General features: G+C 49.2%; 8 protein-coding genes across 8 annotated transcripts; 3 read left to right on the top strand and 5 right to left on the bottom strand.

Annotated features, from left to right (window-relative positions):
• Positions 1 to 2,451: 2,451 nt before the first annotated feature.
• B0H65DRAFT_510544 (WSC domain-containing protein) lies at positions 2,452 to 4,697 on the top strand (the record flags this gene model as incomplete). Its single annotated transcript, XM_062828409.1, has 3 exons — positions 2,452 to 3,028; positions 3,099 to 4,316; positions 4,585 to 4,697. 3 exons carry the CDS (start codon positions 2,452 to 2,454, stop codon positions 4,695 to 4,697), a joined length of 1,908 nt encoding a protein of 635 aa, XP_062679342.1.
• A 238-nt stretch (positions 4,698 to 4,935) lies between these two features.
• On the bottom strand, positions 4,936 to 5,855 carry B0H65DRAFT_472227 (uncharacterized protein). Its single transcript, XM_062827136.1, has 3 exons — positions 5,597 to 5,855; positions 5,016 to 5,491; positions 4,936 to 4,958 (listed from the first exon to the last, which is right to left on the bottom strand). Exons 1-2 carry the CDS (start codon positions 5,638 to 5,640, stop codon positions 5,173 to 5,175), a joined length of 363 nt encoding a protein of 120 aa, XP_062679341.1. The 5' UTR covers positions 5,641 to 5,855; the 3' UTR covers positions 4,936 to 4,958; positions 5,016 to 5,172.
• Positions 5,856 to 5,978: 123 nt separating this feature from the next.
• Positions 5,979 to 8,349, top strand: B0H65DRAFT_472226 (uncharacterized protein). Its single transcript, XM_062827135.1, has one exon. It carries the CDS (start codon positions 6,205 to 6,207, stop codon positions 8,011 to 8,013), a length of 1,809 nt encoding a protein of 602 aa, XP_062679340.1. The 5' UTR covers positions 5,979 to 6,204; the 3' UTR covers positions 8,014 to 8,349.
• Positions 8,350 to 8,836: 487 nt separating this feature from the next.
• B0H65DRAFT_541099 (uncharacterized protein) lies at positions 8,837 to 9,527 on the bottom strand (the record flags this gene model as incomplete). Its single annotated transcript, XM_062829168.1, has 2 exons — positions 9,428 to 9,527; positions 8,837 to 9,322 (listed from the first exon to the last, which is right to left on the bottom strand). The coding sequence occupies exons 1-2, from the start codon at positions 9,443 to 9,445 to the stop codon at positions 8,837 to 8,839; spliced, it is 504 nt and encodes a 167-aa protein (XP_062679339.1). The 5' UTR covers positions 9,446 to 9,527.
• Positions 9,528 to 10,151: 624 nt separating this feature from the next.
• B0H65DRAFT_257835 (uncharacterized protein) lies at positions 10,152 to 11,036 on the bottom strand. The gene has a single exon (XM_062822581.1). It carries the CDS (start codon positions 10,774 to 10,776, stop codon positions 10,231 to 10,233), a length of 546 nt encoding a protein of 181 aa, XP_062679338.1. The 5' UTR covers positions 10,777 to 11,036; the 3' UTR covers positions 10,152 to 10,230.
• A 261-nt stretch (positions 11,037 to 11,297) lies between these two features.
• Positions 11,298 to 14,589, bottom strand: B0H65DRAFT_510540 (uncharacterized protein; the record flags this gene model as incomplete). The annotated part of the gene is made up of 4 exons (XM_062828408.1): positions 11,298 to 13,541; positions 13,926 to 13,927; positions 14,107 to 14,168; positions 14,525 to 14,589. The coding sequence occupies 4 exons, from the start codon at positions 14,587 to 14,589 to the stop codon at positions 11,298 to 11,300; spliced, it is 2,373 nt and encodes a 790-aa protein (XP_062679337.1).
• Positions 14,590 to 15,367: 778 nt separating this feature from the next.
• On the top strand, positions 15,368 to 16,575 carry B0H65DRAFT_257799 (Isoprenylcysteine carboxyl methyltransferase family-domain-containing protein). The gene has a single exon (XM_062822579.1). It carries the CDS (start codon positions 15,471 to 15,473, stop codon positions 16,404 to 16,406), a length of 936 nt encoding a protein of 311 aa, XP_062679336.1. The 5' UTR covers positions 15,368 to 15,470; the 3' UTR covers positions 16,407 to 16,575.
• A 1-nt stretch (position 16,576) lies between these two features.
• On the bottom strand, positions 16,577 to 18,813 carry B0H65DRAFT_257804 (MBOAT, membrane-bound O-acyltransferase family-domain-containing protein). Its single transcript, XM_062822580.1, has 4 exons — positions 18,362 to 18,813; positions 18,255 to 18,295; positions 17,136 to 18,174; positions 16,577 to 17,047 (listed from the first exon to the last, which is right to left on the bottom strand). The coding sequence occupies exons 1-4, from the start codon at positions 18,651 to 18,653 to the stop codon at positions 16,794 to 16,796; spliced, it is 1,626 nt and encodes a 541-aa protein (XP_062679335.1). The 5' UTR covers positions 18,654 to 18,813; the 3' UTR covers positions 16,577 to 16,793.
• Between the last annotated feature and the right edge of the window lie 4,707 nt (positions 18,814 to 23,520).

Here is a 23,520-nt window from a genome sequence, read left to right as displayed (position 1 = left end):
TCGTGTTTTCCGGCTGTCGCATCATCACCCGTCGTTGCCGCGCCTAGCCGTTGTCAATAGTGCGGTTTTGTTATTGCTCAAGGGGTTTTCTGTGACGTTTCGCAATGCTTGCTACGACGGTGGCTGGGAGAACTCCCTCTGGGGAGGAAGCTAGGAGGTGAAGTTGGAGGATTACCTACCTAGCTAGTATCTAGGACGGACCTCTGACGGATACTAGTACCCGTATGAAGTCCAGGTTCTCTGTGTGGAAAGCTGAAGACAAGACGCAGCAAAATGGATTAGGCGATTAGTAAGATACACAGGTCGCGTACGTGTGTGTCGTCAATGCAAGCCTGGCTGAGCCTGGATAGGACATGGCTGGGCATGTAGGTAACTGCGCTACCCTGAGGTTAGTCATGCTCATCCTCGTAGTGAGGCGGGGCTCAACACTCACAAATACTTTTCACCTTCGAGACACCCTACACGAGATTGTGGCTGATAAACCTTTCCGATGTTTGCTTTTCTAGCGCGAACACGTTCTCAACGGTGCCTTGTTATGGGCCAAACTTGTGACTGATCTGATTCGGGCAAGCAATAGCTGGATTTGGATCGTCTGATGTCTCCCTTTTGGAAAAAGCGGTTACCGTCGTGGAAATTCGAAGGAGTTTCATGTGCCACGGATGACCACGGGGGAAAAAAAGACTTGTACAACGGTGATGAAGCGGGCGTGCAGTTAGATTGACATTTGCATCAAGATATGGTGGGTTTTTCTGGTCTTATTGTTCGGGTTCCAACATGCTTCTTCTTCGTTTCCCCGAGAGAAATATGAAGAGAGGCGCAATACCATTTTAACGTATGTCTCAACATCAGTACACCTCAGCTTAGTCTCGTGACAACACCTTGAGTTTGTCATGCCTCAACCAGTAATTCTTGCGGAATTACAAGACGTCCACGGAAGAACGTATATCCTCGCCACAACGCTTAGACTCCAAATCGATGTCTCCTTCTTCGAGAACACACTGAGCAATGTGTAAGAAAGTCCTCCAACCCAGCAGGTGATGGGCACAGCCTCATCTCCATGTAGTTTTCTCTTGGCCCCTCGGCCCTATCGAACCGTTGCAGATGTCCAGATTGGACTACATGTTGTCAGGCTGCTGAAGCAGACTTTAAAACTATTGTAGTTACCGTACCATAGCTCCCGTCCTCGAGAGAGGTAAGCATGTAATGGTAGCTTCAGCATCGAGAGAGATCTCCAAGCAAGGGGGCCGTGATATGGCGAGATCAGGACACCATCGATGACAGATGGCTGGCTTCTTGTTCCTCTCTCCCAATGACTCTTGCGCAATATTTCTTGACTGTTGTGGCCGTTGATGGCCCCTGGACTAAGTATAGAGAGACAAAGACAAGAATGAGAAGTGAAAGGCGGCAAGGAACAAAGTTGAGAAGCAAGAAGTCAGCTGCTGCAGGGTCCAGACTGGCGCTGTGGGGTACCTTAGATGGAGCGAATGCAGGTACCCGTTCCCTAAAAACTGCAAGATACAGGGGCAGGACGTTCACCCAAAACCTTATCAGTTATCGCAGCTCCTCCTCCTCAGGCCCCGTCCTCAGCTTCCCTACGATAACATCCTGACTTTCTTCTTTCGTACAAAGTCACATTGAAGATGCAGAGGTATGGCCTGGACCCTCTCGGTAGACTTGTAAGCCCTCAATAATACTACCCCTACAACAGAAAGCTGAAGAGCATCAGATCAGATCAGATCAGATCACGTCCTGTCCCGTGTTCCCCCGCTCCCGTTCTCAGCTGAAGCCCGAAGGTGAAGGTGATGGTTACCGGAACCATGGACCACATCCAAAAGCCCCAAATCCAAGAGAGGGAAAGATTCGCAGATTGAGATTAGCTAACCAAATCCACGAAAACAAAAACACCACCTCCTATGATGTGAAAGTGTGATGGTCAACGCCATGGGCTTACACCCGAGTCCAACACGAGGAGGGCTTGATATATATTTTTTCAGCTGGCTACCTTGTGGTTCTCGTACTCAGCTTCACCGATGTCCCTCGTAAAAGTCACCTTCTCGGTAAAGCTGCAGGTAGGTACCATGGCAGAAGATAGTATGTTGTAGAGTCTTCACATGCACCGAATTCTTCTCTTTTGCCGGAAGAGTAAAGAGATTGGATAGCACTACTCTTTCCGTTTTCAAGCCCGCAAGGCTTCAGTGACCGGACGTTCAACGTGATGTGGCGTTGTTGTGTTGATTCCAGACTGGACGCCGGTGAGCCCACTTCGATATCTGCTTCTGAGAGACTTGTAGAATGTATCTCGCATTGCTTGCTTTGGATCGTGACCACTTCATCGTCGTGGTGAGCATATAAGATGGCCATCCGGCTTCATCAACCTGCCTCTTGCTGCTCAGCATCCGACGTTCTTTCAACCATCCCGAGGGCTTTTCACAGCTCCATATCGTCCTCACCATGACTTCCCTCACCCTCCGAGCTGCAGCATTAGCAGCCCTCGCTCTATTTCGCGATGGCGTCCGCGCAACAACCATCGAACTGCCTCCCTGCCTGGACCCCTTCCAACCCTTCATCTACTCCGGCTGCTACGCCGACACCGGCAACCCTCACGCTCTCAGCCTGCGTAGCCAGCTCGACCAGCAAAACATGACCATCGAGAAATGCGTCTCCGTCTGCAAGGGCAACGGCTTCCGCTACGCCGGTCTGGAGTACTACGGCGTGTGCTACTGCGGCGAAACCGTCAACGGCCAGCAGCTGGACGAGGAGCAGTGCAACTACCCCTGCACCGGTAACTCCTCGCAGGTCTGCGGAGGCACTGATATCATCTCCATCTACCAGGATCCCACTTTCTTGCCGGTTGATGAGGTCACCATTGCGGATTATGATCATCTTGGATGCTGGACTGATGATTCCGCGTACGGAAGGGCGCTGGCTTATCCCCAGGATCAGCTTGATGGGGCCACATTGACGACTGAGAAGTGCTTGCAAGCTTGTCGTGATGGCGGGTATCCGTTTGCTGGGACTGAGTTTGGCGGTATGTAGCAAGCTGTACTTGAACGTTGTGTGAACGAGAAACGCCGGATGCTAACTGCTGGTGCCCTTAGGCGAGTGTTGGTGTGGTGTTGTCATAGGCAACGGGACCTTCTCCGCCCCTGATAGCGAGTGTGACATTCCTTGCAATGGAAACTCCACGCAGACTTGCGGCGGTCGTGCTCGTCTCAACCTCTACGTCGCCAACGAGCTTCAGTCCCTCGAGCCCTGTGGATATGTGCCACCTCCCCCAGGAAGCAGCAGCAGCTCTTCCGTCCCAGCATCCTCATCATCAACGACTTCAGTTGCTTCTTCCTCGTCTACCCCAGGCGTGACCAGCTCGACCACGGCAACTTCTGATATACCCTCTTCCACTACTACTTCTTATACCCTCAGCTCAACCACCACCACCACTTCCACCACTCTAGCCACCACCACCTCACCACCGCCTACTACTATTTCCACAACCGTCTCCACCACAGCCACCACAACCACCACCTCCTCCATCTGCAAAGAAACCGTCACCCTCCCGCCCACCTGCGAGTACAAGTGCGGCAAGTGGTGTTCCTCCCCTCTTCCCGAATGGGACTCCCCCCAGTCCTGCTTCCCCAGCCACGCCAACTGCTTCCTCCAAGTATCCGCCTGCTTCAAGCAAGCCGGGTGGCCTGGTGCGCTCGACTGCTTCGGTTTTGCCGAGTGGTGCTCCGCCCTCAGTGTCTACTGCAAGGGATCAGGAGGAGGAGGAAAGTCCGGCGGCGTCTGCTCCAAGAAGGATTTCTGGAATCACAAGCCGCCTTCGTCATCGCCCCCCTCCCTTCCCGGACCTGGTGGTGTTCCGACAACGACGGTGATCACGGTTCCTTGTCTCCCTGTTAGCACTGGCAAGCCAACATCTACTTCCACCAAACCGGCAACGACAACGACAACCAGCAGCACCACCACCACCAGCAGCACCAAATGCCCAATCCCAACCTCCACCTCACTCTGCAAGTCCCCTTCCTCCAACAAACCCCCAGTAGGCGGAATTCCTCTCCCCGTGGTAACCTGCAACGACCTCCTCTCCTCCTTTGCCTCGGGTCACCCCTTCAAGCTGTACACGGACTCGGATTCCAGCAAATGCAAGTCGTACGCTCGCTCGTCGTTCTCGACGGCCTGTCTGGACGCGTGCCAGGAGCAGTACGATGATTGTGTGGATGTGTACGCCAAGGGGTGCAAGGAAGGGAAGTACGGCAAGGACGATTCGACTTCGTATGCGGGGGCGGTGCAAAAGTGCAAGGAGCAGTATGGGGATTGTTGGCAGGCTAATTGGGGGAGGGATGCGGGGGCGAAGTGTAAGGATTGGGGGACGGGGCCTTGGTGAGCGTGTGGGTTGTATGAGTTGTGATGTGAAAGGGGGAAGGAAGGGAAGGTTTGGAGAGGTGTTGATAATGGGGCTGTTTTCTGAATATGCGAGGGACATTACTTCGATTCTCAAGTCCATAATTTTGTATGGGTGTTCACTCTACCCCTGTTCTGTATAATTGACATACATAATTAATTTGAACATTCGCTATCGAGTAGCAACGCGAAATCTAATCAGATATCAGCGTGAGAAGTCTGGAGGAAACATGGCTCTTGATACCTCATATGCCCAGGCCTATTCAACAATAGCACTTGAACGTACAGGACAATGACTGATCAGACGCACGTGAAGTTTTGAATGGGCCTTTTATTCAACTCGAGGAACACGTTGTGCTCTTCTTGTTGCCCCTTGGATCGAGTCCAACCCTCCCAAAATGTTCAAAATATGATGTGTAAAATTTCAACCTGAACGCCCTCGCTAATGCAATTTTGTGTATTTTCTGACCAAAGACTGGGTCGCCCCTATTATCCCATGACGGGTCTTGTAGGTTTCCGTTTACTGCAGGAGCTCCTCGCAGGTCCAGTCCTCGTAGCTACATAGGGACGTTAGCAGGTGCTTCAGCCAGGTGCCGAGGAAAAAGGTGACTTACTATCCATCAGGCATGTAGCGACGGACAATCAGAGGGATCTTCTTCTCGCGCAGCTCCTTAATGGCGATCTGAAGAGGATCCGTCTCGCCCTCGAGATCAACCAGCACTGGCGCGTTCATGCTACAAAGCGCAATTCCCTGTCAGCCCAAGTCCATCCCTACAGTCTTCCAAGCGCCACCGATTTGGAAACCCACCTGATCTGCAGAGCGCGTGTGCCGAGGATACGAGCCTTCTCGTACTTGGTCATGTAGGGCGTCGTGGAACGCTGGTCGTTGGGGATCTTCTTGTCCTTATGGGATTTCTCATTGCCCTTGCCAGCGTTGGCGGCCGCGTTAGGGTCACCCGACGTGACAATGTTATTGTCATTCTCTGCTTCGTCGACTTCATCGCCGGGTCTGCCCGCTACGTCGTCGTCCGCGGGCTCGGGTTCGGGCTCGTAGTACTCATCCGGGTCCTCATCGAAGGCGGGCTCGTCGCTGGCGGATACGTGTTAGCATCTCTTGCTCTGCGCATGAGCTGCGGTCTCGTGTGTGTGTAGAGGTTGATGCCAGTAACTGGGTAGGTGGCGTTGGAAAACCTACATAGGCTCGCGATCATCGTCACCGTGGTCACCGTAGTCGGACATTGTTGTTGTGTTTGTTCTGAAGTTGATTGGTGTTAAGGATGATAAGATATGGGCTGCAGCTGCACAATTATGTGGGCGAAACGGGATCACCCAAGACGCGCGGATGTCGAGGTTTGGACGTGTTTGGCGACCGTGAATGCGCAGCAGGGTGGTGAGGGAAGGCGAAGGGCTGACAAAGGACGACAGAAAATTCGAGTGGGGCCGGTAGTTATGCAAGGCTGAACCGCGCCAAGACATGGAACTTGAAAGGACATGGGGGTGGGGCCAATGGGGCATCCTCCCGAATTGCTCGTAAAATTGCCTGCCGGTACTGGAATCTGCGGAAAACGTCAGATAAACTTTTTGAAGCGGCAGGGACACCCACCCCAGACGAAAAGTCCAATCGGCAGGTGCAATGCAAAGGTTCCGTCACAACCGGAAATGTGAACTTGTAAAAAATCAATTCAAGCGAATTCCTCCAAACCTCGGAGCTCTCTCTCCAATGTTGGAGCTTCAACCCGGAGCTTGCAACAACGTCCAGGGTAGCAGGCCACGGCGACCAGTGCTGCTACTCCAGGCCCCAAAATGAAGCGAAAACATGACGACGAGGGCCCTGATGGCCATGACGGCTCCGACCATGCTCAAGTCCAGTCCAAGAAAAGAGCTACTGATTGGGTCCAGCAGCAGAAGAAGGAACACTCCCTAGAGGAACAGCTAGAGGCACCGGCCTTGCCCTCGCAATCGCAATCACCACTTCTTATGGATGGCAACGACAGCCCCGAACTCGACCCTGACTCGGCCTCTGTCGCCTCGGTCGCCAATACTTCCCTCACCCACGCCGACCCGACGACTACGGTAGCAGCAACTAGTATCAACACTACCACGACTCGTGCTTCGCGCCGCTTCCCCTCCGACCTCAAGACCATCAGGTGCACATTCGCCGGTTGCACCAAGACCTTCAACCGCCCTGCTCGTCTTGCTGCTCACCTCCGTTCCCACACCAACGATCGCCCGTTCAAGTGCCCCTACGATGACTGCGACAAAGACTACCTCGAAGAGAAGCACCTGTCCCAGCACATCAAGGGTTCCCATACCAACGATCGAAAGTACACTTGCCCCGAACCCGGTTGCGGAAAGTCCTTCGTGACCAACACACGACTTCGCCGCCATGCTCTCGTCCACGAGGGCGCCGACCGCTACCGCTGCCGCGGCTATGGGGACTGTGTCCAGAGCTTCCGAAAGCACCAAACGCTCCAGAGACACATCCGAACGGCCCATATAGGCCAGTCGGCGTACCCATGCGGTAACGACGGATGCGACGCCGGCTTCGACACTGCAAGTGCCTTGAGGAGGCACGTAGAGCGCGAGCACGGTGATCTCAAATTTTGGTGCGACGAATGCAACGCCGAAGCAGAGGGTGATGACAATGGAGGTCGCCGTGTTGGATTTACCACTATGCTGCTGCTTCAAGCTCATATGAAGAAGGAGCACAACAACTGCGCCTTCTGCGGTGTCAGATGCGGTACACAAAACGACATGATGCGCCACGTTGAGCTCTACCACTCAGCCAAGACGGTTGAGGATCGGAAGACCATCGCTTGTACATGGGAGGGCTGTGACAAGAAGTTCACACGTGTCTCCAATCTCAACACGCACATCAAGTCGGCCCACGAAGGCCATCGTTTCGTCTGCGGACAAACCGATACTTACGACGCCAAACTTCCGGAGATTGCGGACTGGAACTTCGCGGAAGAGGGTTGTGGCCAGGGATTTACAACCAGGGTGAAGCTGGAGGAGCATGTTCTTCATGTTCATCTTGGGAAGAAGCGTCCACCCAAGCTGTATCCCGTCCCTTCAATGGTCGCCCAATCTCAGCAAGCTCAACAGGCTTTGCTGGACAGTCGTGACCTTGCTTGCTCTGTGTACGGATGCGCCGCTCGCTTCATCCGTCATGCTGATCTGGATAGACATATCCAGCATGATCATGGCGGCAATGGTATCAAAGAAGAGCAACAACAGCTGCTGCTGCTACCTCAATTGCACGCGGCCGAGGAACAGGCAGCCACGGTACCATTCCCGAGTGCTGCCAACTTTGGCGTCGACGACCTGGGATATGCTATCGATCCTAGTCTTGAACCCCAACTTCAGCAAGGAGATGTCCACTCCGCACTCACCTCCTCTGGCGCTGCCCCTTCCCCTCAAATGGAGCAATTCACGCATGTTCCAGTTACTGATGGCGGAAGCTTCGGCGCTGTGCCTTTCTGGCTTGGCGATCAGGCAGATCCGTTTTCACTTCAGCAACAGCCTCCTGTCTTCGAAGATTGGGCTGCCGATATGCAGCTGTTGATGGGCCAGGATGGTGAGGGTTCGGACCCGCAGCTTGCCAGAGCGTAGGACACACGGCGAGACCAGTAAATGGTCAAGAGCGGGAGACTTGTCATCTATTTGATGTTATCGTCAAGGAAACAAAATAGGAGATGCTAGGTGGGAAGGTTCACGGAAATATTGATACCCTTTTGTTATGTGGCTTTGACAACGTGTAGACTACATGGAGGAACAAGATATGGTTTACGGTTACGGCGTTTGAACGGAATAGACATACAGGTCGCGGCCAGCTTCGCTTTCTTCCACATATATCATCATACACGGTTCTGTAGCGTTTGCTTATCAAAAGAGAATAAAGCAAATTTAGCTCACTCAAAGCTTCACAACCGATGTACTGACATTAGGGGACAGCAACCATGGTGATTTATTCATGCCCAGCCAGCTCCAAGTCGTATAGTTGATCAAAGCTCCTCACTCAAGCTCCGGCGAGGTATCTATCCGACAACAACAAGCTAACCAAACAAGTTCGAAGAAAAAATCCCAACACTTGCAAACGATCGTAATCCCTTTCTTTCTTTCTTTGCCCATCCTTCCTTCATCAGTGTTGTTCGTCTTGTCTTGTCTCGGGTATACGTTCACACCACTCTAATCAACACATCCATTCCCTTCCCAACCCATCAACCACACCACAGGGTATCGGTATCCATGTCTACATGGTCGTGGTCGTGGCTGTGGTAGCCATCTGGATGGTTCATAACCAGTCAGTCAGTCAGTCAGTCAGTTATCATCCCAACTTTTCCCACATTCCCCTTCCTCTCATACATAATCCGAGTAAAAGAAGTAACATACCAACCCCATCAACCTCCCCCTCCAGAAGACGGTGCCCAATCCTTTAACCAGACTGGTACTTCTTCTTGCTATAAGCAGTAGTAGTCGAAGCCTCCGTCTCCTCGGGCTTCTGGTCCTTCGAGGACTCGTCCTTGGAGTCCTTGGAGGACGACTCGTCCTTCTTCGAGGTGTCGGTGGTGGTTTGATCCTTGGGGACCTGCTCGTCACCGGGGAAGGTAGTCCCGCCGGTGGTGGTGTCTTGGCCGGAGGTCTGTTGGTTGTCAGAAGGAGAAGAAGAAGAAGTGGCGGTGGTGGTTAGGAAGGGGTGTCTGGTGCGGTAGATTATGATGTGGTTGAGGTTCTGTGTGTTCTGTGAGGGTGATGAGGATGAGGATGAGACGTATGCATATGTAGTAGAAGACAAGCTTGTGGGAGTTGGTGAGGAATTGGAGCGGGTAGAATGATGAGGATGATGATGATGATGATGATGATGATGATGATGGTGATGTGTATGAGATGAGGGCCTCCTCACGAATGTCTCCTCGCGAGTCTGTTGGTGGGAGGAAAAAGACAGAAGTGAGGCTTAGCAAAGATGTGTCTTTTGTGATCATGACCATGGAGGTGAGGTTTGGGTGAAAAGAGAAGGGCAACGTACGTTCTCGTAAGACGACATGGTGATTGAGGTGGGAGTTGGGTTGGAGAAGTGGTTGAGTGGTGATTGTAGTAAAGTAATATAGAGTTATCAGGCAGATGAGGACAAAGGACTCTCGATGCTCTTCTTCTAGATCTTTTTTTCTCTTCCAACTCGGCGATGCCCTCATACTTATACTTTTTTTTTCTTCCTAACCCAAATTCCCGTCCTTTGGGTTCTCTCTTCCTTCCTTCCTTTTCCTCTTCCCATCCAAGAAAAGTTGCCGAGTAACTTTCGTCTCTTCGAACGCCCTTCATCAACAACCAAGCAAGTTCTTTCCCCACTGTACACAAAAGAACGGATCCCGCGCAACACCACCGCAACCATTCCCTCACTCCTTGAAACGACACAATCATACCCATCTCTTCCCGCTTTGCCCTTCCACGAGTCGTTTACCGCCCACCAAGTTTCTCGGCCACGTCGAAATCGTCTCATACCATCATCATCCATGACCATCAGCCTCCCTTCCCACTCCCCACTCGCGACCATACCGCCGCCGTTGAAGTCCTTGCCGAAGTGTCTCCGATTACCTCAACATACCCAAGGTAGAGGTAACTTGTCCCACACTTTCAGTGTCTGGACTCTGGAGTACGGAGCTCAAGCTCAAGCTCCAAGTGTTCCCCCATCCACTCACTCGCCTTTGTTTTCGCCTTGCCAATCAATCAATCAATCAATGTAGCGGATTTGGCTCATCGTAGGTCTGTCTGTCTGTCTGTCTGTCTGTCTGTTTGTCTTTCTGCAAGAAAAAGATGCTTCTTCCTTCTCGGTCATCTCCCATCCGACCGCCTTCCCCCCCCCAAATCCTCAAGTCCGACAAAAAGAGCTGTCGTGTACGGTAGTAGCCCCAGTGTATAACCAAAAAGCCTGCGTAATCTCCTTTTCCTTTTTATTGCCCTTTTTTTTTGCTTTCCCGCTTTCCTCCTCCTCCCCTCGCCATCCATATTCAAGAAAAAATCTGAGACAATGTTGACTGACGCGCGGACACAACAACCGGTCAGAAACAACAAACCATGTGGTTCCCTCATGGCCTCTCGCCTCGCCTCGATGTTATGATCGAAAAAAAAAAACTGTCCGATCCCCGTTCCCCGATCATGTGGGGTGGTGGGATGCCGGGCAGGGGAAAAGGAAGAAAAAGAGAGAACGAACAAAAGAGCGAGACTGAAACAGAGAATTGCGTTGGTTGTTTTGCGCCTTCTAGGAGGTACAACGCTTGAACTTGTATCATCTTTGCAGATCCCGTAATTGGATGAGAGGAGGGTGAGGGGGGAAGGGAAATGAAAGGCTCGGTCGGTGTACCACCTACCGCCGTACATAACAGGCTTTGGGGGACGGTGAGTCTCTCTCGTATGTTATGTGGGCAAGATACGCGCTCTCGAATGGTTGTTGTTGTTCTGTTCACGAGAACATTGGCCAAGGTCATTGTGTTGTTTGCAATGCAAGCAAAGCGGTCAATCCAGCCTCATGAGCTTTCAAAGTTGGAAAACGATAGGATCATCAGGTTAGTCTGCTGATGACGCTGCCATACTAGACTAAGAAGCTGGGCGTGCCACGCTCCCACGGCATCATTGACGCAATTGCGACTTGAGATTTTTGTTCGAGAACCAGGCGAGAAGAGCAGTTGGACAAGAAAAGAGTACAAGGCGTATCAGCTTGAGCAAAGTGTTACGGCCAGCCGCGTAAGCCCCTACGCGGGGCGGACAAGCGAGAAGACTAAAGACTACAGGTTGGCAAAAATAAAGGGGGTATCGACGTATTATTTTGAGAGAGAACTTCCATGCTTTTTTTACTGAAAGTAGAGAGAGAAAGATGTCATTATTCCATATGCAAGAAAGAATCAGAGCTTGGCTCGGTCCATGTTGTTCTGAATGGCGCCACTCATCATGGGCACATCAGGAAGTCCTCCTTGAGATCCGTAGAGAACCGCTTGCCTGCCTCCCTTTGTCCCCCACCATGCAACACCAATAGCCGATCTCTCGACGTCCATCTCTCCGCTGACCAGAATCTCCCAGAACCGTCTCTTGGCAGCCTCCCTCATGGCCACGTCCTCGATCTGGTTCACAGCATGAGCGGCCAACGTTAGCCAATCCTCAAAGATCCTGAGGTGGAGGAACGGCAGAGAGTCTATCAAGGTCATCACCAAGGTACTCTGCTCAGACACGGGTAGCTCGGGAGTGGCCGACTGGACGTGGGTCTCAGGAGGCGGCAACGGCACCTTGCTTGCGACACCTATGCGGAAACGAACCATCTCTAAAAGTGTCTCAGCCAGCTGCGGATGGGTTGACGAGATGGGGTACGGGGGAGAGAGGATCTGCATCAAGGTCTTGAAAGCAAGGCGGAACTGGCGCGGTGAGATGTACGTGGGGAAGGCCGAGAACAGAGCCTCGGCATAGAAAGGGGCGAGCTTCACGGTGACGGGTGCGTTGTGTGGGCACGAGAGAACCGAAAGGACAGCGCTGTGTGCTGCCTCGAACAACTCGAGCATGCGTGGCGAGAGGGGGGTTGAGTGGTGAGTCAGGTAGGCCATGGCCGGTTGCACAATGAGCGAGTCGCAGTCCTCGGGTGTCAGCTTAAGGGGGAGGTGTTCGGCAACGTTCAGGTAGAACAAGTCCAGGGTTCTGTGAAGGGGATGTGGAGGAATGGTGCCCGGGTTAAGTGGCTTCGTATCGCGTAGAAAGGCGGCACAGGCGTCCGAGTACCTCGCCAGGTTGTCAACGGACGTAAGGTACGTGAAGGTGTATACCTGGAAGGCATCGCTTCCGTTCCGAGACGAAATGAAGTAGAGGTAGCGGAGGGCCTTGAGGGTCTTGCTGGCCACGACGGGTGCCATGGTATCATTCCTCATCCGAGGATCGAGCAGACTGCGAGCCACAATGGTCTGCAGCACAGCAACTGAGCCATACATGACCTTCCTCAAGAGCGTCCACAAAGCCACCCAAGGACCTTGTAGAGTCTCTTGGGTGAGGAACACTTCCTCCTCGGAGATTTCGATTTCCGAGAGCTTGCTAGCCTCCCACTCGTGCAAGAGCCTTTGGGTAAACGTGAGCAGATCATTCTGAGCCTGCAAGACAACGTTGGCATCACGCGCATGTTCGATGGCAAATCCAACGACCTTTGACAGAGGTCCAAGTCCATTAACCAGAGGCTTTTGCTCCAGCTGGCGGAGAAGAAGAGCCGATGGGGAGCTCTCCTGCCAAGTAAAGTGGTTTCCTGATTGCTTGAGATCTCCATCGATAGTGCAGAGGAACAGGCCGTCTTGCAGGCCATCTGCTCCAGTCATGCCATTCAGAGCAACGGGCACAATAGCATCACAGTCCAACGCGAGGCGAGAGGACTTGGAAAGTAGCGGGAAAGCGTAGGTGAGGGCCAGCGCTATCGGGCCTGGGGGAGCAGGGGGCTCTGGTTCGCGATGTTGGCCGTGTGGTTGTTCATTGGGACGGAGGGCAAGGTTGACGGCGGTGACGATGGCCTGCTCGACGGTATTGCGCATCGAGTAGCTCAGGCCATGGCGGTTCCTGGGATCTTTCTGACTTGTCATGCCAAGGAGAACACCGCAGAAGACAAGCAGATGCTGCCACCTGCTGGACTTGTCGTCTGCACCCTTGAGGACGGCTGATACCCAGTCATCGCACGACAAACCACCACCAGTGCGTGGCGCCTGTGGCACCGGCGGTGGTCCTGCCTGAGATCCCGTCGAACCTGGCGGCGGGCCCTGTGACGCTCGCGACAGTGCCGGGTGTGTCTGGAGTGGAAGTGGCTGGGGCGGCTGCTTGTGTTTGGCTTGCTCGGAGAGTTTCGCGGCCTCCAACTCCTTTTTGCGGACGTGGGTGGCAGCGCTGTTGAAGATGCTGATGACGCGGTAGCAGGCCCTCATGCCATCGCCGCGCTCCCATATCGCTGGCGCATTGAGCAGCTGTGAGGTGAGGACGGTGATGTTGAGCGGGTTGGAGAGGTGGGTCAGCAGCGTGGTGGTGGTCGAGTATAACTGTTCGGTGCGATCATCGTCGTGGACGTCCTGGTATAACCGAAGGACGTTGGTCAGAAGTCGTTCGACCGACATGGCGTGCTTGGTGGATGGTCGCTGCCGCTCTCGTCGTGCTCGTCGTCGTCGTCGCTGTCGCAGTCGCCGTCGTTGTCAATGCGTCGTCGGATATTAGAGATTAATGGGGCGGTATGTAATAAAAACTAATCGCATGGCATGTCAATTGGCAAAGAACATTAAAGACAAAAGGTTGCGACCGACGTTGTTTGCCGGGGCCGAGGTAGTACTGTAAGGAGGAACTACGCGGTAGGGAGTGAGGAGGCTCTCTGGGGCTCCAGCAGGTGAGTCCCGTCTCCAGCTGAACCCGACCCGATCTTCCTGCCCCCATTTCAGCTAACTCGATGATACGGGGATGCCCCATATTGAATAGTCGGGTGTTAGTTAAGGTACCTTACCGTAACGTAATCGGCCACTGTTCTTGACATCTGTAATTTTGCAAGTAACGAATGGTTACAAACGGGACTTTTCTTACACGGCCAACGACAACAAGCAGCCAAATTCATAAACATCACCACACATTAGACAGTATCAACCAAGCCAGCCACTTTTCAAACTTTACACCAATCAATCTGACAAGTAGACTTCACACCACGAAATAGTCAACATCTTTGCAGCTCAATGGAAACGGCACCATCTCCAATGGAAACACGCTCGTACGGCTCTTGACTAGTTCCCCAATATGGTGTATTTTCACTAATAGCCATACTTGCAGTATCATCCGGCGCGTTAAACCGGTTGGCTATGTCACTCCTCCCTTTCCTTCCCTCCACTGGCCTCCTCAACATGACATCTACAGTCTCTACGACCTCGAGGACATGTGGCGCTTCACTCTTCTCTGGACCCTTATCATCTTTGGCCTTGTCCACCTCGGTGCTGCTGGCATTGCCCTCATGATGCAAGTCGGCAAGAAGAAATCCAACTGGAAGTTCCTCTGGCTGGTCCCTTTGCTCTATGCTGCTGTTGCTGGCGCCGAGGCTCTGCTGGCCGGAAGTCTCGTTGGGTTAGTAGTGGGAGCTACTTACAAGGCGGGCGCATTCACCATGTCGACGTGGATCCCCTTCATCTGGGGCTGGGTCAACGTGCTCATCTTGATTCTGTCGTCCTTCCGAATCCAGGGCGGTCTTTAGTGGGACGTCTGGCTTCTCTGCAAGGTCGATAAGCTGTGTGCTTTCTGGAAGTGCTCAGCATACGTCCACCGTCTATTCAGGCACCGAGCCTAATGTTGAGCTGAGGTGAAGACGGCTCCGGGAGGGAACGGCATGTTTTCATTGAATGGAACCCACCCGACCACTTCACCCCTTTTCTGGACATGGCGATCAGGAACACGGACGATACGGGGTTCTAGGGGCACCCAGGTTGCGTCATAACGCTCACAGCACCCCGGCCCCTGTACGCAGCGCTGTTAGCGGGTTCAAGGCGGGGCACAACATCCGGGGCCGACAAATTGCACCGAGGTCCTGATAGGTATTTGTTACTGATATTATTCCACCTCTGCATCCTCGACCCAACATCACCACTTTGTTTTCTGTGTTGCTGTTCGGCCTTTGAGGCAAGGGAGGGCAATCTGTTGGCGTGTCAGACGACAATGCGAAAGGAAATGGTGGGGGCGCAACAACAATATCTACGACTACAAACACCTCAACCTTGACCGAATCGCGAATCGTTTTCTCGACCGCATCCCGACCTCGACGAATACGTACCTTCAGCTCTTCCGCACCCGGCAGCCTGCAATTGACTGGCGTCAGAAAGAATGGAAACCTCATCCAACGTGCGGCAGTGGTCGCAAGATGGGTAAGTCTCCCCTAAATGCTATTGTTTCGTTTTCTTGCCATTGTTCTCTGTTGCGGCGTTGCCGTCCCCGGGCGCCAGCATATGATATGTATCTTCGCTACCTCCCACTTCTCTGTCGCCATGCCGTCTTGCCCATTCTGCCCCCTCCTTTGCACCACATCACCAGATTAGTCTACCATGTCTGGAATCCCGTCAAGCCCTTCGTCGTCGGCGCCCTTGGCTACTGGTCGTAGTGACGGTCCATCCGCCCACAACCGACGGCATTCGCGCGGACAAACCACCCACATCAACATCACCGCCGCTACCGATTCCGCTATTCAAGAGCCTTCAGAAGCTGACCTCTCCCTCCCAATGGACAGCCCAACCAGCGCGAACTCCAACTCCAACCTCGTCAACGACCGAGTCTACTTCCCCTACCAACCCAAGTCCCTAGCCGGCATCGCCACGCGCTCCTTCTGCCTCGGCATCGCCGTCACCATCGGAGTCGGCGCAACCGGCGCCACCCTTCTCTACACGTCCAGCCCGCTCTGGCGCCTGCCCTTCTTCCTCGCCGCCCTCGCAACCTTCCACTTCCTCGAGTTCTGGACCACAGCCGCCTATAACACGCGCGCCGCCGACGTCAAGTCCTTCCTGCTCACGGCCAACTGGCCCGGCTACGCCATCGCGCACGGCGTCGCGACGCTCGAGTGTCTGCTGACCAATACCTTCTGGCCGAACCGCGCGTGGGCGCCGTTCGGCACCGGTGCGCTGCTGTGTCTGCTCGGTCTGGCCCTGACGGCGATCGGCCAGGTGGTGCGCAGCGTGGCCATGGTGCAGGCGGGACCGAGCTTCAACCACTTGGTGCAGCGCCAGCGGAGCTCGGCGCACGTGCTGGTGACGTCGGGGATATATGGGAAGTTTAGGCACCCGAGCTACTTTGGCTTCTTTTGGTGGGCGTTGGGGACGCAGATGGCTATGGGCAACGTCGTTAGCTTTGTGGCCTACGCGGCGGTGTTGTGGAAGTTCTTTAGCTCGAGGATCAAACATGAGGAGGAGTTTTTGGTCAAGTTCTTTGGGCAAGAGTATGTGGATTATCGGAGGAGGGTGGGGACCAAGATTCCGTTTGTCCCCTGATTTGGGCATCTGGTGTAGGGGTGGTGCTCTTCAAAGGGAGCCAGACTATGGTCTGCCATTGTTTTTTTCGCATGGTGTCTCTTTACTTGATATACACGTTGAAAGAATAGATCCAGAGAGTTCATCAGAATCAAACAGCTCCGCCAGTCCAGAAGGAAGCCTGTGCTAGGCCCAGATTTGGACACCGCGTAATATTTTCCCTTCTTTGCTATAAAATAACATCATAGCCCCGAGATAACGCCCTCGAACACCGTGGCTATAGCAATCGGTCTACCAAAGAACCTCATACAGATGCAAGAACAACAACTGTCCATCACATTACACTGTCCTTTTGATTAAGCCTATATTTTCCCCCAACGTCAATCCAACAAATCCAGAAGCACCCAACTACACAAGGGGAGGGCAAGTCCCCTGCCCTTGCTGGACAAGCTGCTGCATAGTAGCCATCTTGCTCACACTCCCATACTTGGCCTGCCACGCGTAAAAGTACATGAGGGCGGCAAACGGTTGACCAAAGATGGTAAAGGAAACCCAGAAGATTGTGTTACCCAGCAGCTTGCCGTTGGGAGACGTCTTCTTCTCCAAGGGCTTGGTGAGCGCGATGAGCGGCAACTGGAGGAACATGCCGAGGAAAGCGACGCCTGTAATTTGTGTTATTAGAGACAATTCGTCTTATACAGCTTGTCTGTGAAGTGGGAAAGAAGAAGAAAGGGGAAAAAAGGGACATACCAATAAGGTTATGCGTAGGCACACCAACCAACAACTCATGCAGCACCGCTGACAAAAAGAACACCGCCAAACTCGCCGTCCCATTACTCCACCCCCTCGACCGCATCGGCGAGTACACATGGCGCTTGAAGTACTGATAAACCGGCTTGTTCCACGTGCGCCAGTACACGCCCAGACTCTCGCTATTCCACCACTCGTCGTAAAACGAGCGGTCCGCAAACCTCGTCACCTCAGCCAGCGCGTTCAGGAAACTCTGGAACAGCGCAAAGAACCCCGCCAGCCAGATGATCAAGGAAATGGTCGACAGCTTCAGCAGGCGCTCGACAATGCTCGGAATATCGAGCGAGGCGATCTTGTCCAGCGAGTTACGCAGCACGGGCGTCGCGTACTGCGCCGACGTGAACCAGATGAACACGCTGAGACAGACTACCTCTCCACACCGCTTGGCCACGAACGACCACCGGATTTTCGAAGTGCGCGGGTACACGGGCTGGTAGACCAGCGTGGGAGCCCACCAGAAGTAGCAGAGGTTGCCCATGGTGATGTTCTCCGGATAGGGACACTGCGCGTACAGTTCCGGCAGGGCGTCGAGCTCTCCGCGAGCAGGGTGCAGGTACGCGTGCCGCAGGTCGCGGTTGGTGAAGGCGTACGAGGCCGTCTTGAGCCAGACCACGATGGCGTGCACCTCCGTTAGGGTGCCGATCAAAGGGTGGTGGATGTGGTAGTAGACCACGTACGAGGTTAGGGCGAGGGCGGTGGTTACGTTGATGGCGTGGAGGAGGCGGACTAGTTTCCAGGTGGATTGGAATTTGCGGTGCTGTTCTTCGGTTGGGCTGCTGGTGCCGTCTTGGTGATGGTGCTCCTTTCCGTTTTGCTCGGAGGCGGCCACATTGCGCTCGGCACGGGCTTGGACGGCGGCGTAGTGCTCGATGATGTAGGCGATGAAGAGGTGGCAGGGGATCAGGAAGTACAGAAGCAGGCCGAGGTTGATGTCGGATTTGCGGAAGTCATGGCAGCCAATGCATATCAGGACGCCGTACTGTTAAGGGTTGTTAGCTATCCCGATTCTTAAAGAACAGATAGGCCAGACCGGTCGAAGTGAGGTAGGAGATGGCCAACCTTTTGAATGTTCTCAATGATCAAACGAAGGTTACCGACAACTGAAAATATCGTTAGCCAACATGTCTGTCTCAACTATAAAAAGGAGCAAGGTTCTCAATGTTTACCCAAAACAATGACCATCAGGTTGCGGAACCCCAGGAAGCTGGGGCTCTCAGTTGTGTCATGGCTGAGACAGGATGGCCTTGACTGAGAGTGAACGGCCTCGACATGGCGGTATTTACTCCGAATTGCCTTTTTCACTTGTTTCCTGGTGTCGTTATCACTGTCAACAGAGCCATTGGCCTTGTTATTGTTATTAGGAGTGTTGCCATTTTCTGGACCATGAGCCCGACGGATGACGTTGTCGTTTTGGACAGCGGGGTCAAGCCCCGTCGTCGTGGCCGTTGGACTACTCATCTTGCAAGCATAGGCCGGCAAGGGATGAAGTAGCTGGTGACTTTGTGAAAAATGCCTTTTTATGTTTCTCGAGAGTTAAATCGTGAGAGGAGGACGGGGGGTGTTGTTGATGTATATTCATGAAACAGTGTGAAGGTGGCAAGGGTCAAGGGTGTATCTCCGGGTCAAGCCGAGCCGGGTTGGGCGCTTGCTCGTAGTTTAGCTACGGGTCACTGTCAATGTTGGTTGGGGCACGCCGCCGGACCCTGCCCCGAACATCAAGTTTTTCTGAACGGTCAAAGCCTCGGAATGACACGGTGGAGGCCGAGGGTATGATGATATTATGCAAGGGGACCTTTTTGGACGGAGTCTGTGGAATGAATCCGTTGGTTGAGGTTGTACAAGAGACAAGAAGGGCAGCTAGAGTGTGGTCTTGGAAGCTTTGTAGCGTACACAGAGATAGCTATAGCAGCACGCGAAATTGGTGGCCGGGCGTTGTAACTGGACCATCCGAGAAGGCCTCCAGTTAATTCAGTAGAGAACCCGAAATAAAGGAGAAATGGAGCTTCGTTCCTTCGTGTTATCTCAAAGACCAAAAAGGGGTTCCGGTTCCGTATATCAACGGTTACCGCTATCTTGGCTGAATGGAGCTCATGTTGTACAACCTCTTCGAACTCTAACTCTCGGCTCCCGAGCAGAAGCGACGACCCAAGACAAAATCTCCGTCGATGTCGTTCTAGCTCCACGCTCCGAGATTTCAAGTTCCATGCAATGGACCCCTGTTCGGGCATCCTCACTTGAAGAAGTGGGACGCGAATGTAACTCAAGATGTCCCTTCCACTTGAGAGTTGGAATGATGGGAGCCGGAAGGGAGTCCACGGACGGAGCCCTAAAAATTGAAGGTTCGAAGCTTCCTCGACGCATGTGAAAGCACAAGGGCCGGGATGATGCGCTACCAATTTTGGAGGTCACGGACCTCATGAACATCCATAATCCATTGTATAAATTGGCGAGACAGCCAGTACTCGTCAGCACTAGAAACGTCTCTAACCCTATGCGACAGTATGGGGTCAGGGGGTTCAATTAGCAAAAATCAGGGCGATTAGCAAAATTTTAGTATATATTACCTACTTACAAATTTACTAATAAATGAAGGTAGCTCAGTATAACTATATATTACTAAACAAGGTAAAGGTATTTATATATTAATTTCTAACCACACAATACATACATCTAAGATATAAACATGCTAAATTATACGCTTCTCTTTGCTTTATCTAATAATAATTTAATTTTTTTCATATCTCTTATTTTAATAATATAAATAAAAGTACAATAGAACTGTAGCGTTTTAAGATCTTCTAATATATAAATAAAATGTACGTACTTTTCAAAATTACTATATATCGAATATATATACTATATACTAATCGCAGTCACATTCTATTCTATTCTTTAATTTTAATATCGACTCTTTATTCTAACCAACTACTAAATCGAACTAACTCTATACAATACTACCGCCAAAAATGGTTAAGAAAACTAAACATAAACTTTATAATAAAGGCATTCCCAAAAAGGACGTCAATAAAGTAATTGAATTCGCCGCTAACGTATATATTCGAAATTAATTTAAAAATATCCAAACTACCGCCACCGTATACAACATACTATATTATATAATACGAAGCCACATAAACAACGCACTACCACGGTTATAAAACGGTAACTTTAACCAAAAGTTAATAAAAAAGAAAAACCTTATTATACTAACTTAAATTAATATATGTCTCTCCATTAATTAATCAACCTTTTTGATCTTTAATTAACGTTAATTGCAATTAATAATAGCTAACGTTCATATAAGAATAGAAGTAACGAATTACGAACTTTAAAAAGCAATATAATAAATCTTACAAATAAATAAAAAACCCAATAACGTAAACTGATAATAAAGTAAAAATTATATAGACTATTACAACGAATTCAAAACAACCCGCACCAAATTCCTTACTTAAATAAAAAAGGCAACACAATCTAAAACAACTATTAAAGAAGTTTTCGAATAATGTTATAATTATATTATAAATTACAATATTATACTAAATAATTAATAGAATAAGGACGAATCTAATTATAAAATCGGCTATCTTACTAAATTATATATAATCTAAATTTATATTAGAGTCCCAATTATCTAAATCGCTAACCTAAATACTAGGAAGCTTATTACCGTTATTAAGTATATATTAGCAGCTGGGCGAATTATTCCCCTATTTATTATCCTTTCTAAGCTCAAAATCATAAAAAACTACATTAATAACTGCCTCTATAACAATACTATTCTATCTATATCGCTAAAAAGATATATCAACGACCAACTTACATTATACTAATTTAATTACTAGAATTAACATAATATACCTATCAATAAGTAAAAGAAACAATTATTCCTATTAAATAATTATAATAATCACTATACTATCAAATTTAATAAACGTTACCATAAGAATAACATTATTCTTTTCCTCCTTCCTCTTCACTCCATATACTTCTTACAACCTTTTAATATAAACATCTTTCAAATTTACAAATACTATTATTAAAAGGATATACTTAAGAAAATTACATATAAAGATATTGAATATACTAAACTAACCTTTCTTAATAATTTATATAATATACGTAATTACTTATTTAAATGAAGTAATATCAAATTTACTTAGGAGCAAACTAACCTTTACCCTATTAACCCTAATATAATATTATTAAAACTATCTAATCCTCTTACTTTAATAATTAACCTAATGGTTATCTCTAAGAAAAGAAGGCACATCGTTCTTAATAAAAATTATAAAAATAAGAGAAATAATTCTAATTAGCAGGAATATTCCTCTATTAAAAATAACTATCTCTTTTTATAATAAAAAAGAAAGAAATAATAACTATTATAACAAATCCTATAATATACAATATTATAGTCCCCTTATATAAAACGTATAGTTTTAAAACCCCTCTTAAGAAGCCAACTAATAAACGTAACTGGTTTAACGTAATTATCCCTCCTTTTACTTTACTGGTTATTAGAAATTATTCTATATACATCGATAAGGGTATTAAACGTACTAAAAATTTAATAAAACTCCCTTAAATCTAATAATTAAATATATAATATATAAGCGGGATAAAGTATAAACTAGTCTTTTATTAGTAGCAATATTTTGTATAAAAGTTAGTAAAAGAAAGAAGAAGAAAGAAGTTAAAAACACCTTCAAAAAGAAAGCTAATTCTAAATCTAATAAAATAGTAATAAAAATTAATCTAATTATTATTAGTAATATTCGTTTTCGATTAATAATTGACAATAATAACTGTATTTCCTTATATTTAAAAAAAGATCGGATTAAAAAGAAAAATCTAGAAGTTAAAAGAATTACTTTACGTAAATAGATTAGTAATTTTAAAAAAGACTAAAAAATATAAATAAATAAATAAAATACAGTTAAAAATAGAAAGTAAGAACCATTTTAAATAAAATAATATTATAAAACAATCGTTAGAATTATTAAAGGATAAAGATTACCTTTTCACTTAATATCAAGAAATTAAGAAAATACGCTAGAATTAATTTAATGATAAAAAGAGTAAAGCGCTTATAATATTTATAATATAATTAGGTTACAAAGTTAATAATATACAATTCCTTCATAATTAATTACTAAAAATTAACTTATCCCTTCCCTAGATTTATAATATTAAAAAGGAAATATTAGTAAAGAAGGTACTTACTACATTTATTATTAGTATTAACCCAACTGCCAATCAAATTATTAAAATCAAGGATAATAATATTAAGGAGGTAAATTTATACGTATATAATTCCAACCCCTATAAATCGAGCTATTATTTAACAAAAGTATAAGATCTAGTAAAAAGAGAATAAATTAATAAAATTATACTTACCTCTCAAATTCTATTACTTCAATTCATTTAATAAGGAGGAGGAAGATAAGGAGGAAGAGGAGGAAGAGGAAGAGGAAGATAAAGAGGGAGAAGAGGAGGAGGAGGAATAATAGAGTGACGAAAATTACGATAATTATAATAATAATAACGAGTAATTATAATATTTAATAAGAATCACGATATTTTAGTCTCAAAACACTATACGAAAATGTGGCGATACAATACGGTAATTAGAATTGAAAAAGCTAACTTTCTAACTTACATACAATTATATAACAATACAGTAGTACCTCCATTTGCTAGTCATTTGGGTAGTAGAGTAAGTATCTAAATTTTTTTGCTAATCGCCCTGATTTTTGCTAATTGAACCCCCTAACCCTTTCCTGGCGGAAAGGGTCAGAGTCGCTTCTAGACCTGACGAGTAGCCACACATGTAATCCACGAGGTAAAAACTAAACTTCTGAAGTGAGGAGAATAGGCTCAAGGCACCTACTCGCAGAGGATCACCCACGGTGCCATCATATCTGTCTGTTATTGTACTAACCGACGAAGAACAGGACCTGGGAAGGGTTTCTTTGTGGATATCGGAACTCTTGTGTATACCTACCTCCACGGTAAGGTAAACATCGCTCATCCAATGCCCAGAAGCATTGACACTTCGTAATGTGAACTCGGATAGACAACTGTTATTCAGTGCTGACCTGAAGTGTCCCTGCTGTGGTTGAGACGGGAACATCTCAATACGGGCGGTCCAAACATTCAGCCCCACTGATCGCACGCCCGCCGGGCCTTGCGTTGGAGGCAGGCGCTGTGGACTCAAGCGGAAGGGTTGGCCCGTGCGCTATGCCGGCCGCGTTTGATGCACTGTCATTCCTGAACGAAACCACCAAGGGCACGGACCACCTACCGACTTCCATTCAACACT

The sequence above is a fragment of the Neurospora tetraspora genome (assembly GCF_033439725.1).
Source record: "Neurospora tetraspora strain CBS 560.94 chromosome Unknown B0H65scaffold_6, whole genome shotgun sequence".
NCBI classification, from domain to species: Eukaryota; Fungi; Ascomycota; class Sordariomycetes; order Sordariales; family Sordariaceae; genus Neurospora; species Neurospora tetraspora.
The sequence above is the reverse complement of the archived record's forward strand: the minus strand, read 5'-3'. Positions and strand labels throughout refer to the sequence as shown.

What these genes read in the sequence shown, in the direction of transcription:
- B0H65DRAFT_472227 (XM_062827136.1), bottom strand. Translation starts at nt 5,640, where the DNA reads ATGTCCGACTACGGTGACCACGGTGACGATGATCGCGAGCCTAT. An exon ending in GACGATGATCGCGAGCCTAT is followed by an intron (nt 5,492 to 5,596) that starts GTAGGTTTTCCA and finishes CGTATCCGCCAG; the next exon opens with CGACGAGCCCGCCTTCGATG.
- B0H65DRAFT_472226 (XM_062827135.1), top strand. Translation starts at nt 6,205, where the DNA reads ATGAAGCGAAAACATGACGACGAGGGCCCTGATGGCCATGACGGCTCC.
- B0H65DRAFT_257835 (XM_062822581.1), bottom strand. Translation starts at nt 10,776, where the DNA reads ATGTACGGCGGTAGGTGGTACACCGACCGAGCCTTTCATTTCCCTTCC.
- B0H65DRAFT_257799 (XM_062822579.1), top strand. Translation starts at nt 15,471, where the DNA reads ATGTCTGGAATCCCGTCAAGCCCTTCGTCGTCGGCGCCCTTGGCTACT.
- B0H65DRAFT_257804 (XM_062822580.1), bottom strand. Translation starts at nt 18,653, where the DNA reads ATGAGTAGTCCAACGGCCACGACGACGGGGCTTGACCCCGCTGTCCAA. An exon ending in TCATTGAGAACATTCAAAAG is followed by an intron (nt 18,175 to 18,254) that starts GTTGGCCATCTC and finishes AACCCTTAACAG; the next exon opens with TACGGCGTCCTGATATGCAT. An exon ending in GCCTACGCATAACCTTATTG is followed by an intron (nt 17,048 to 17,135) that starts GTATGTCCCTTT and finishes CACAAATTACAG; the next exon opens with GCGTCGCTTTCCTCGGCATG.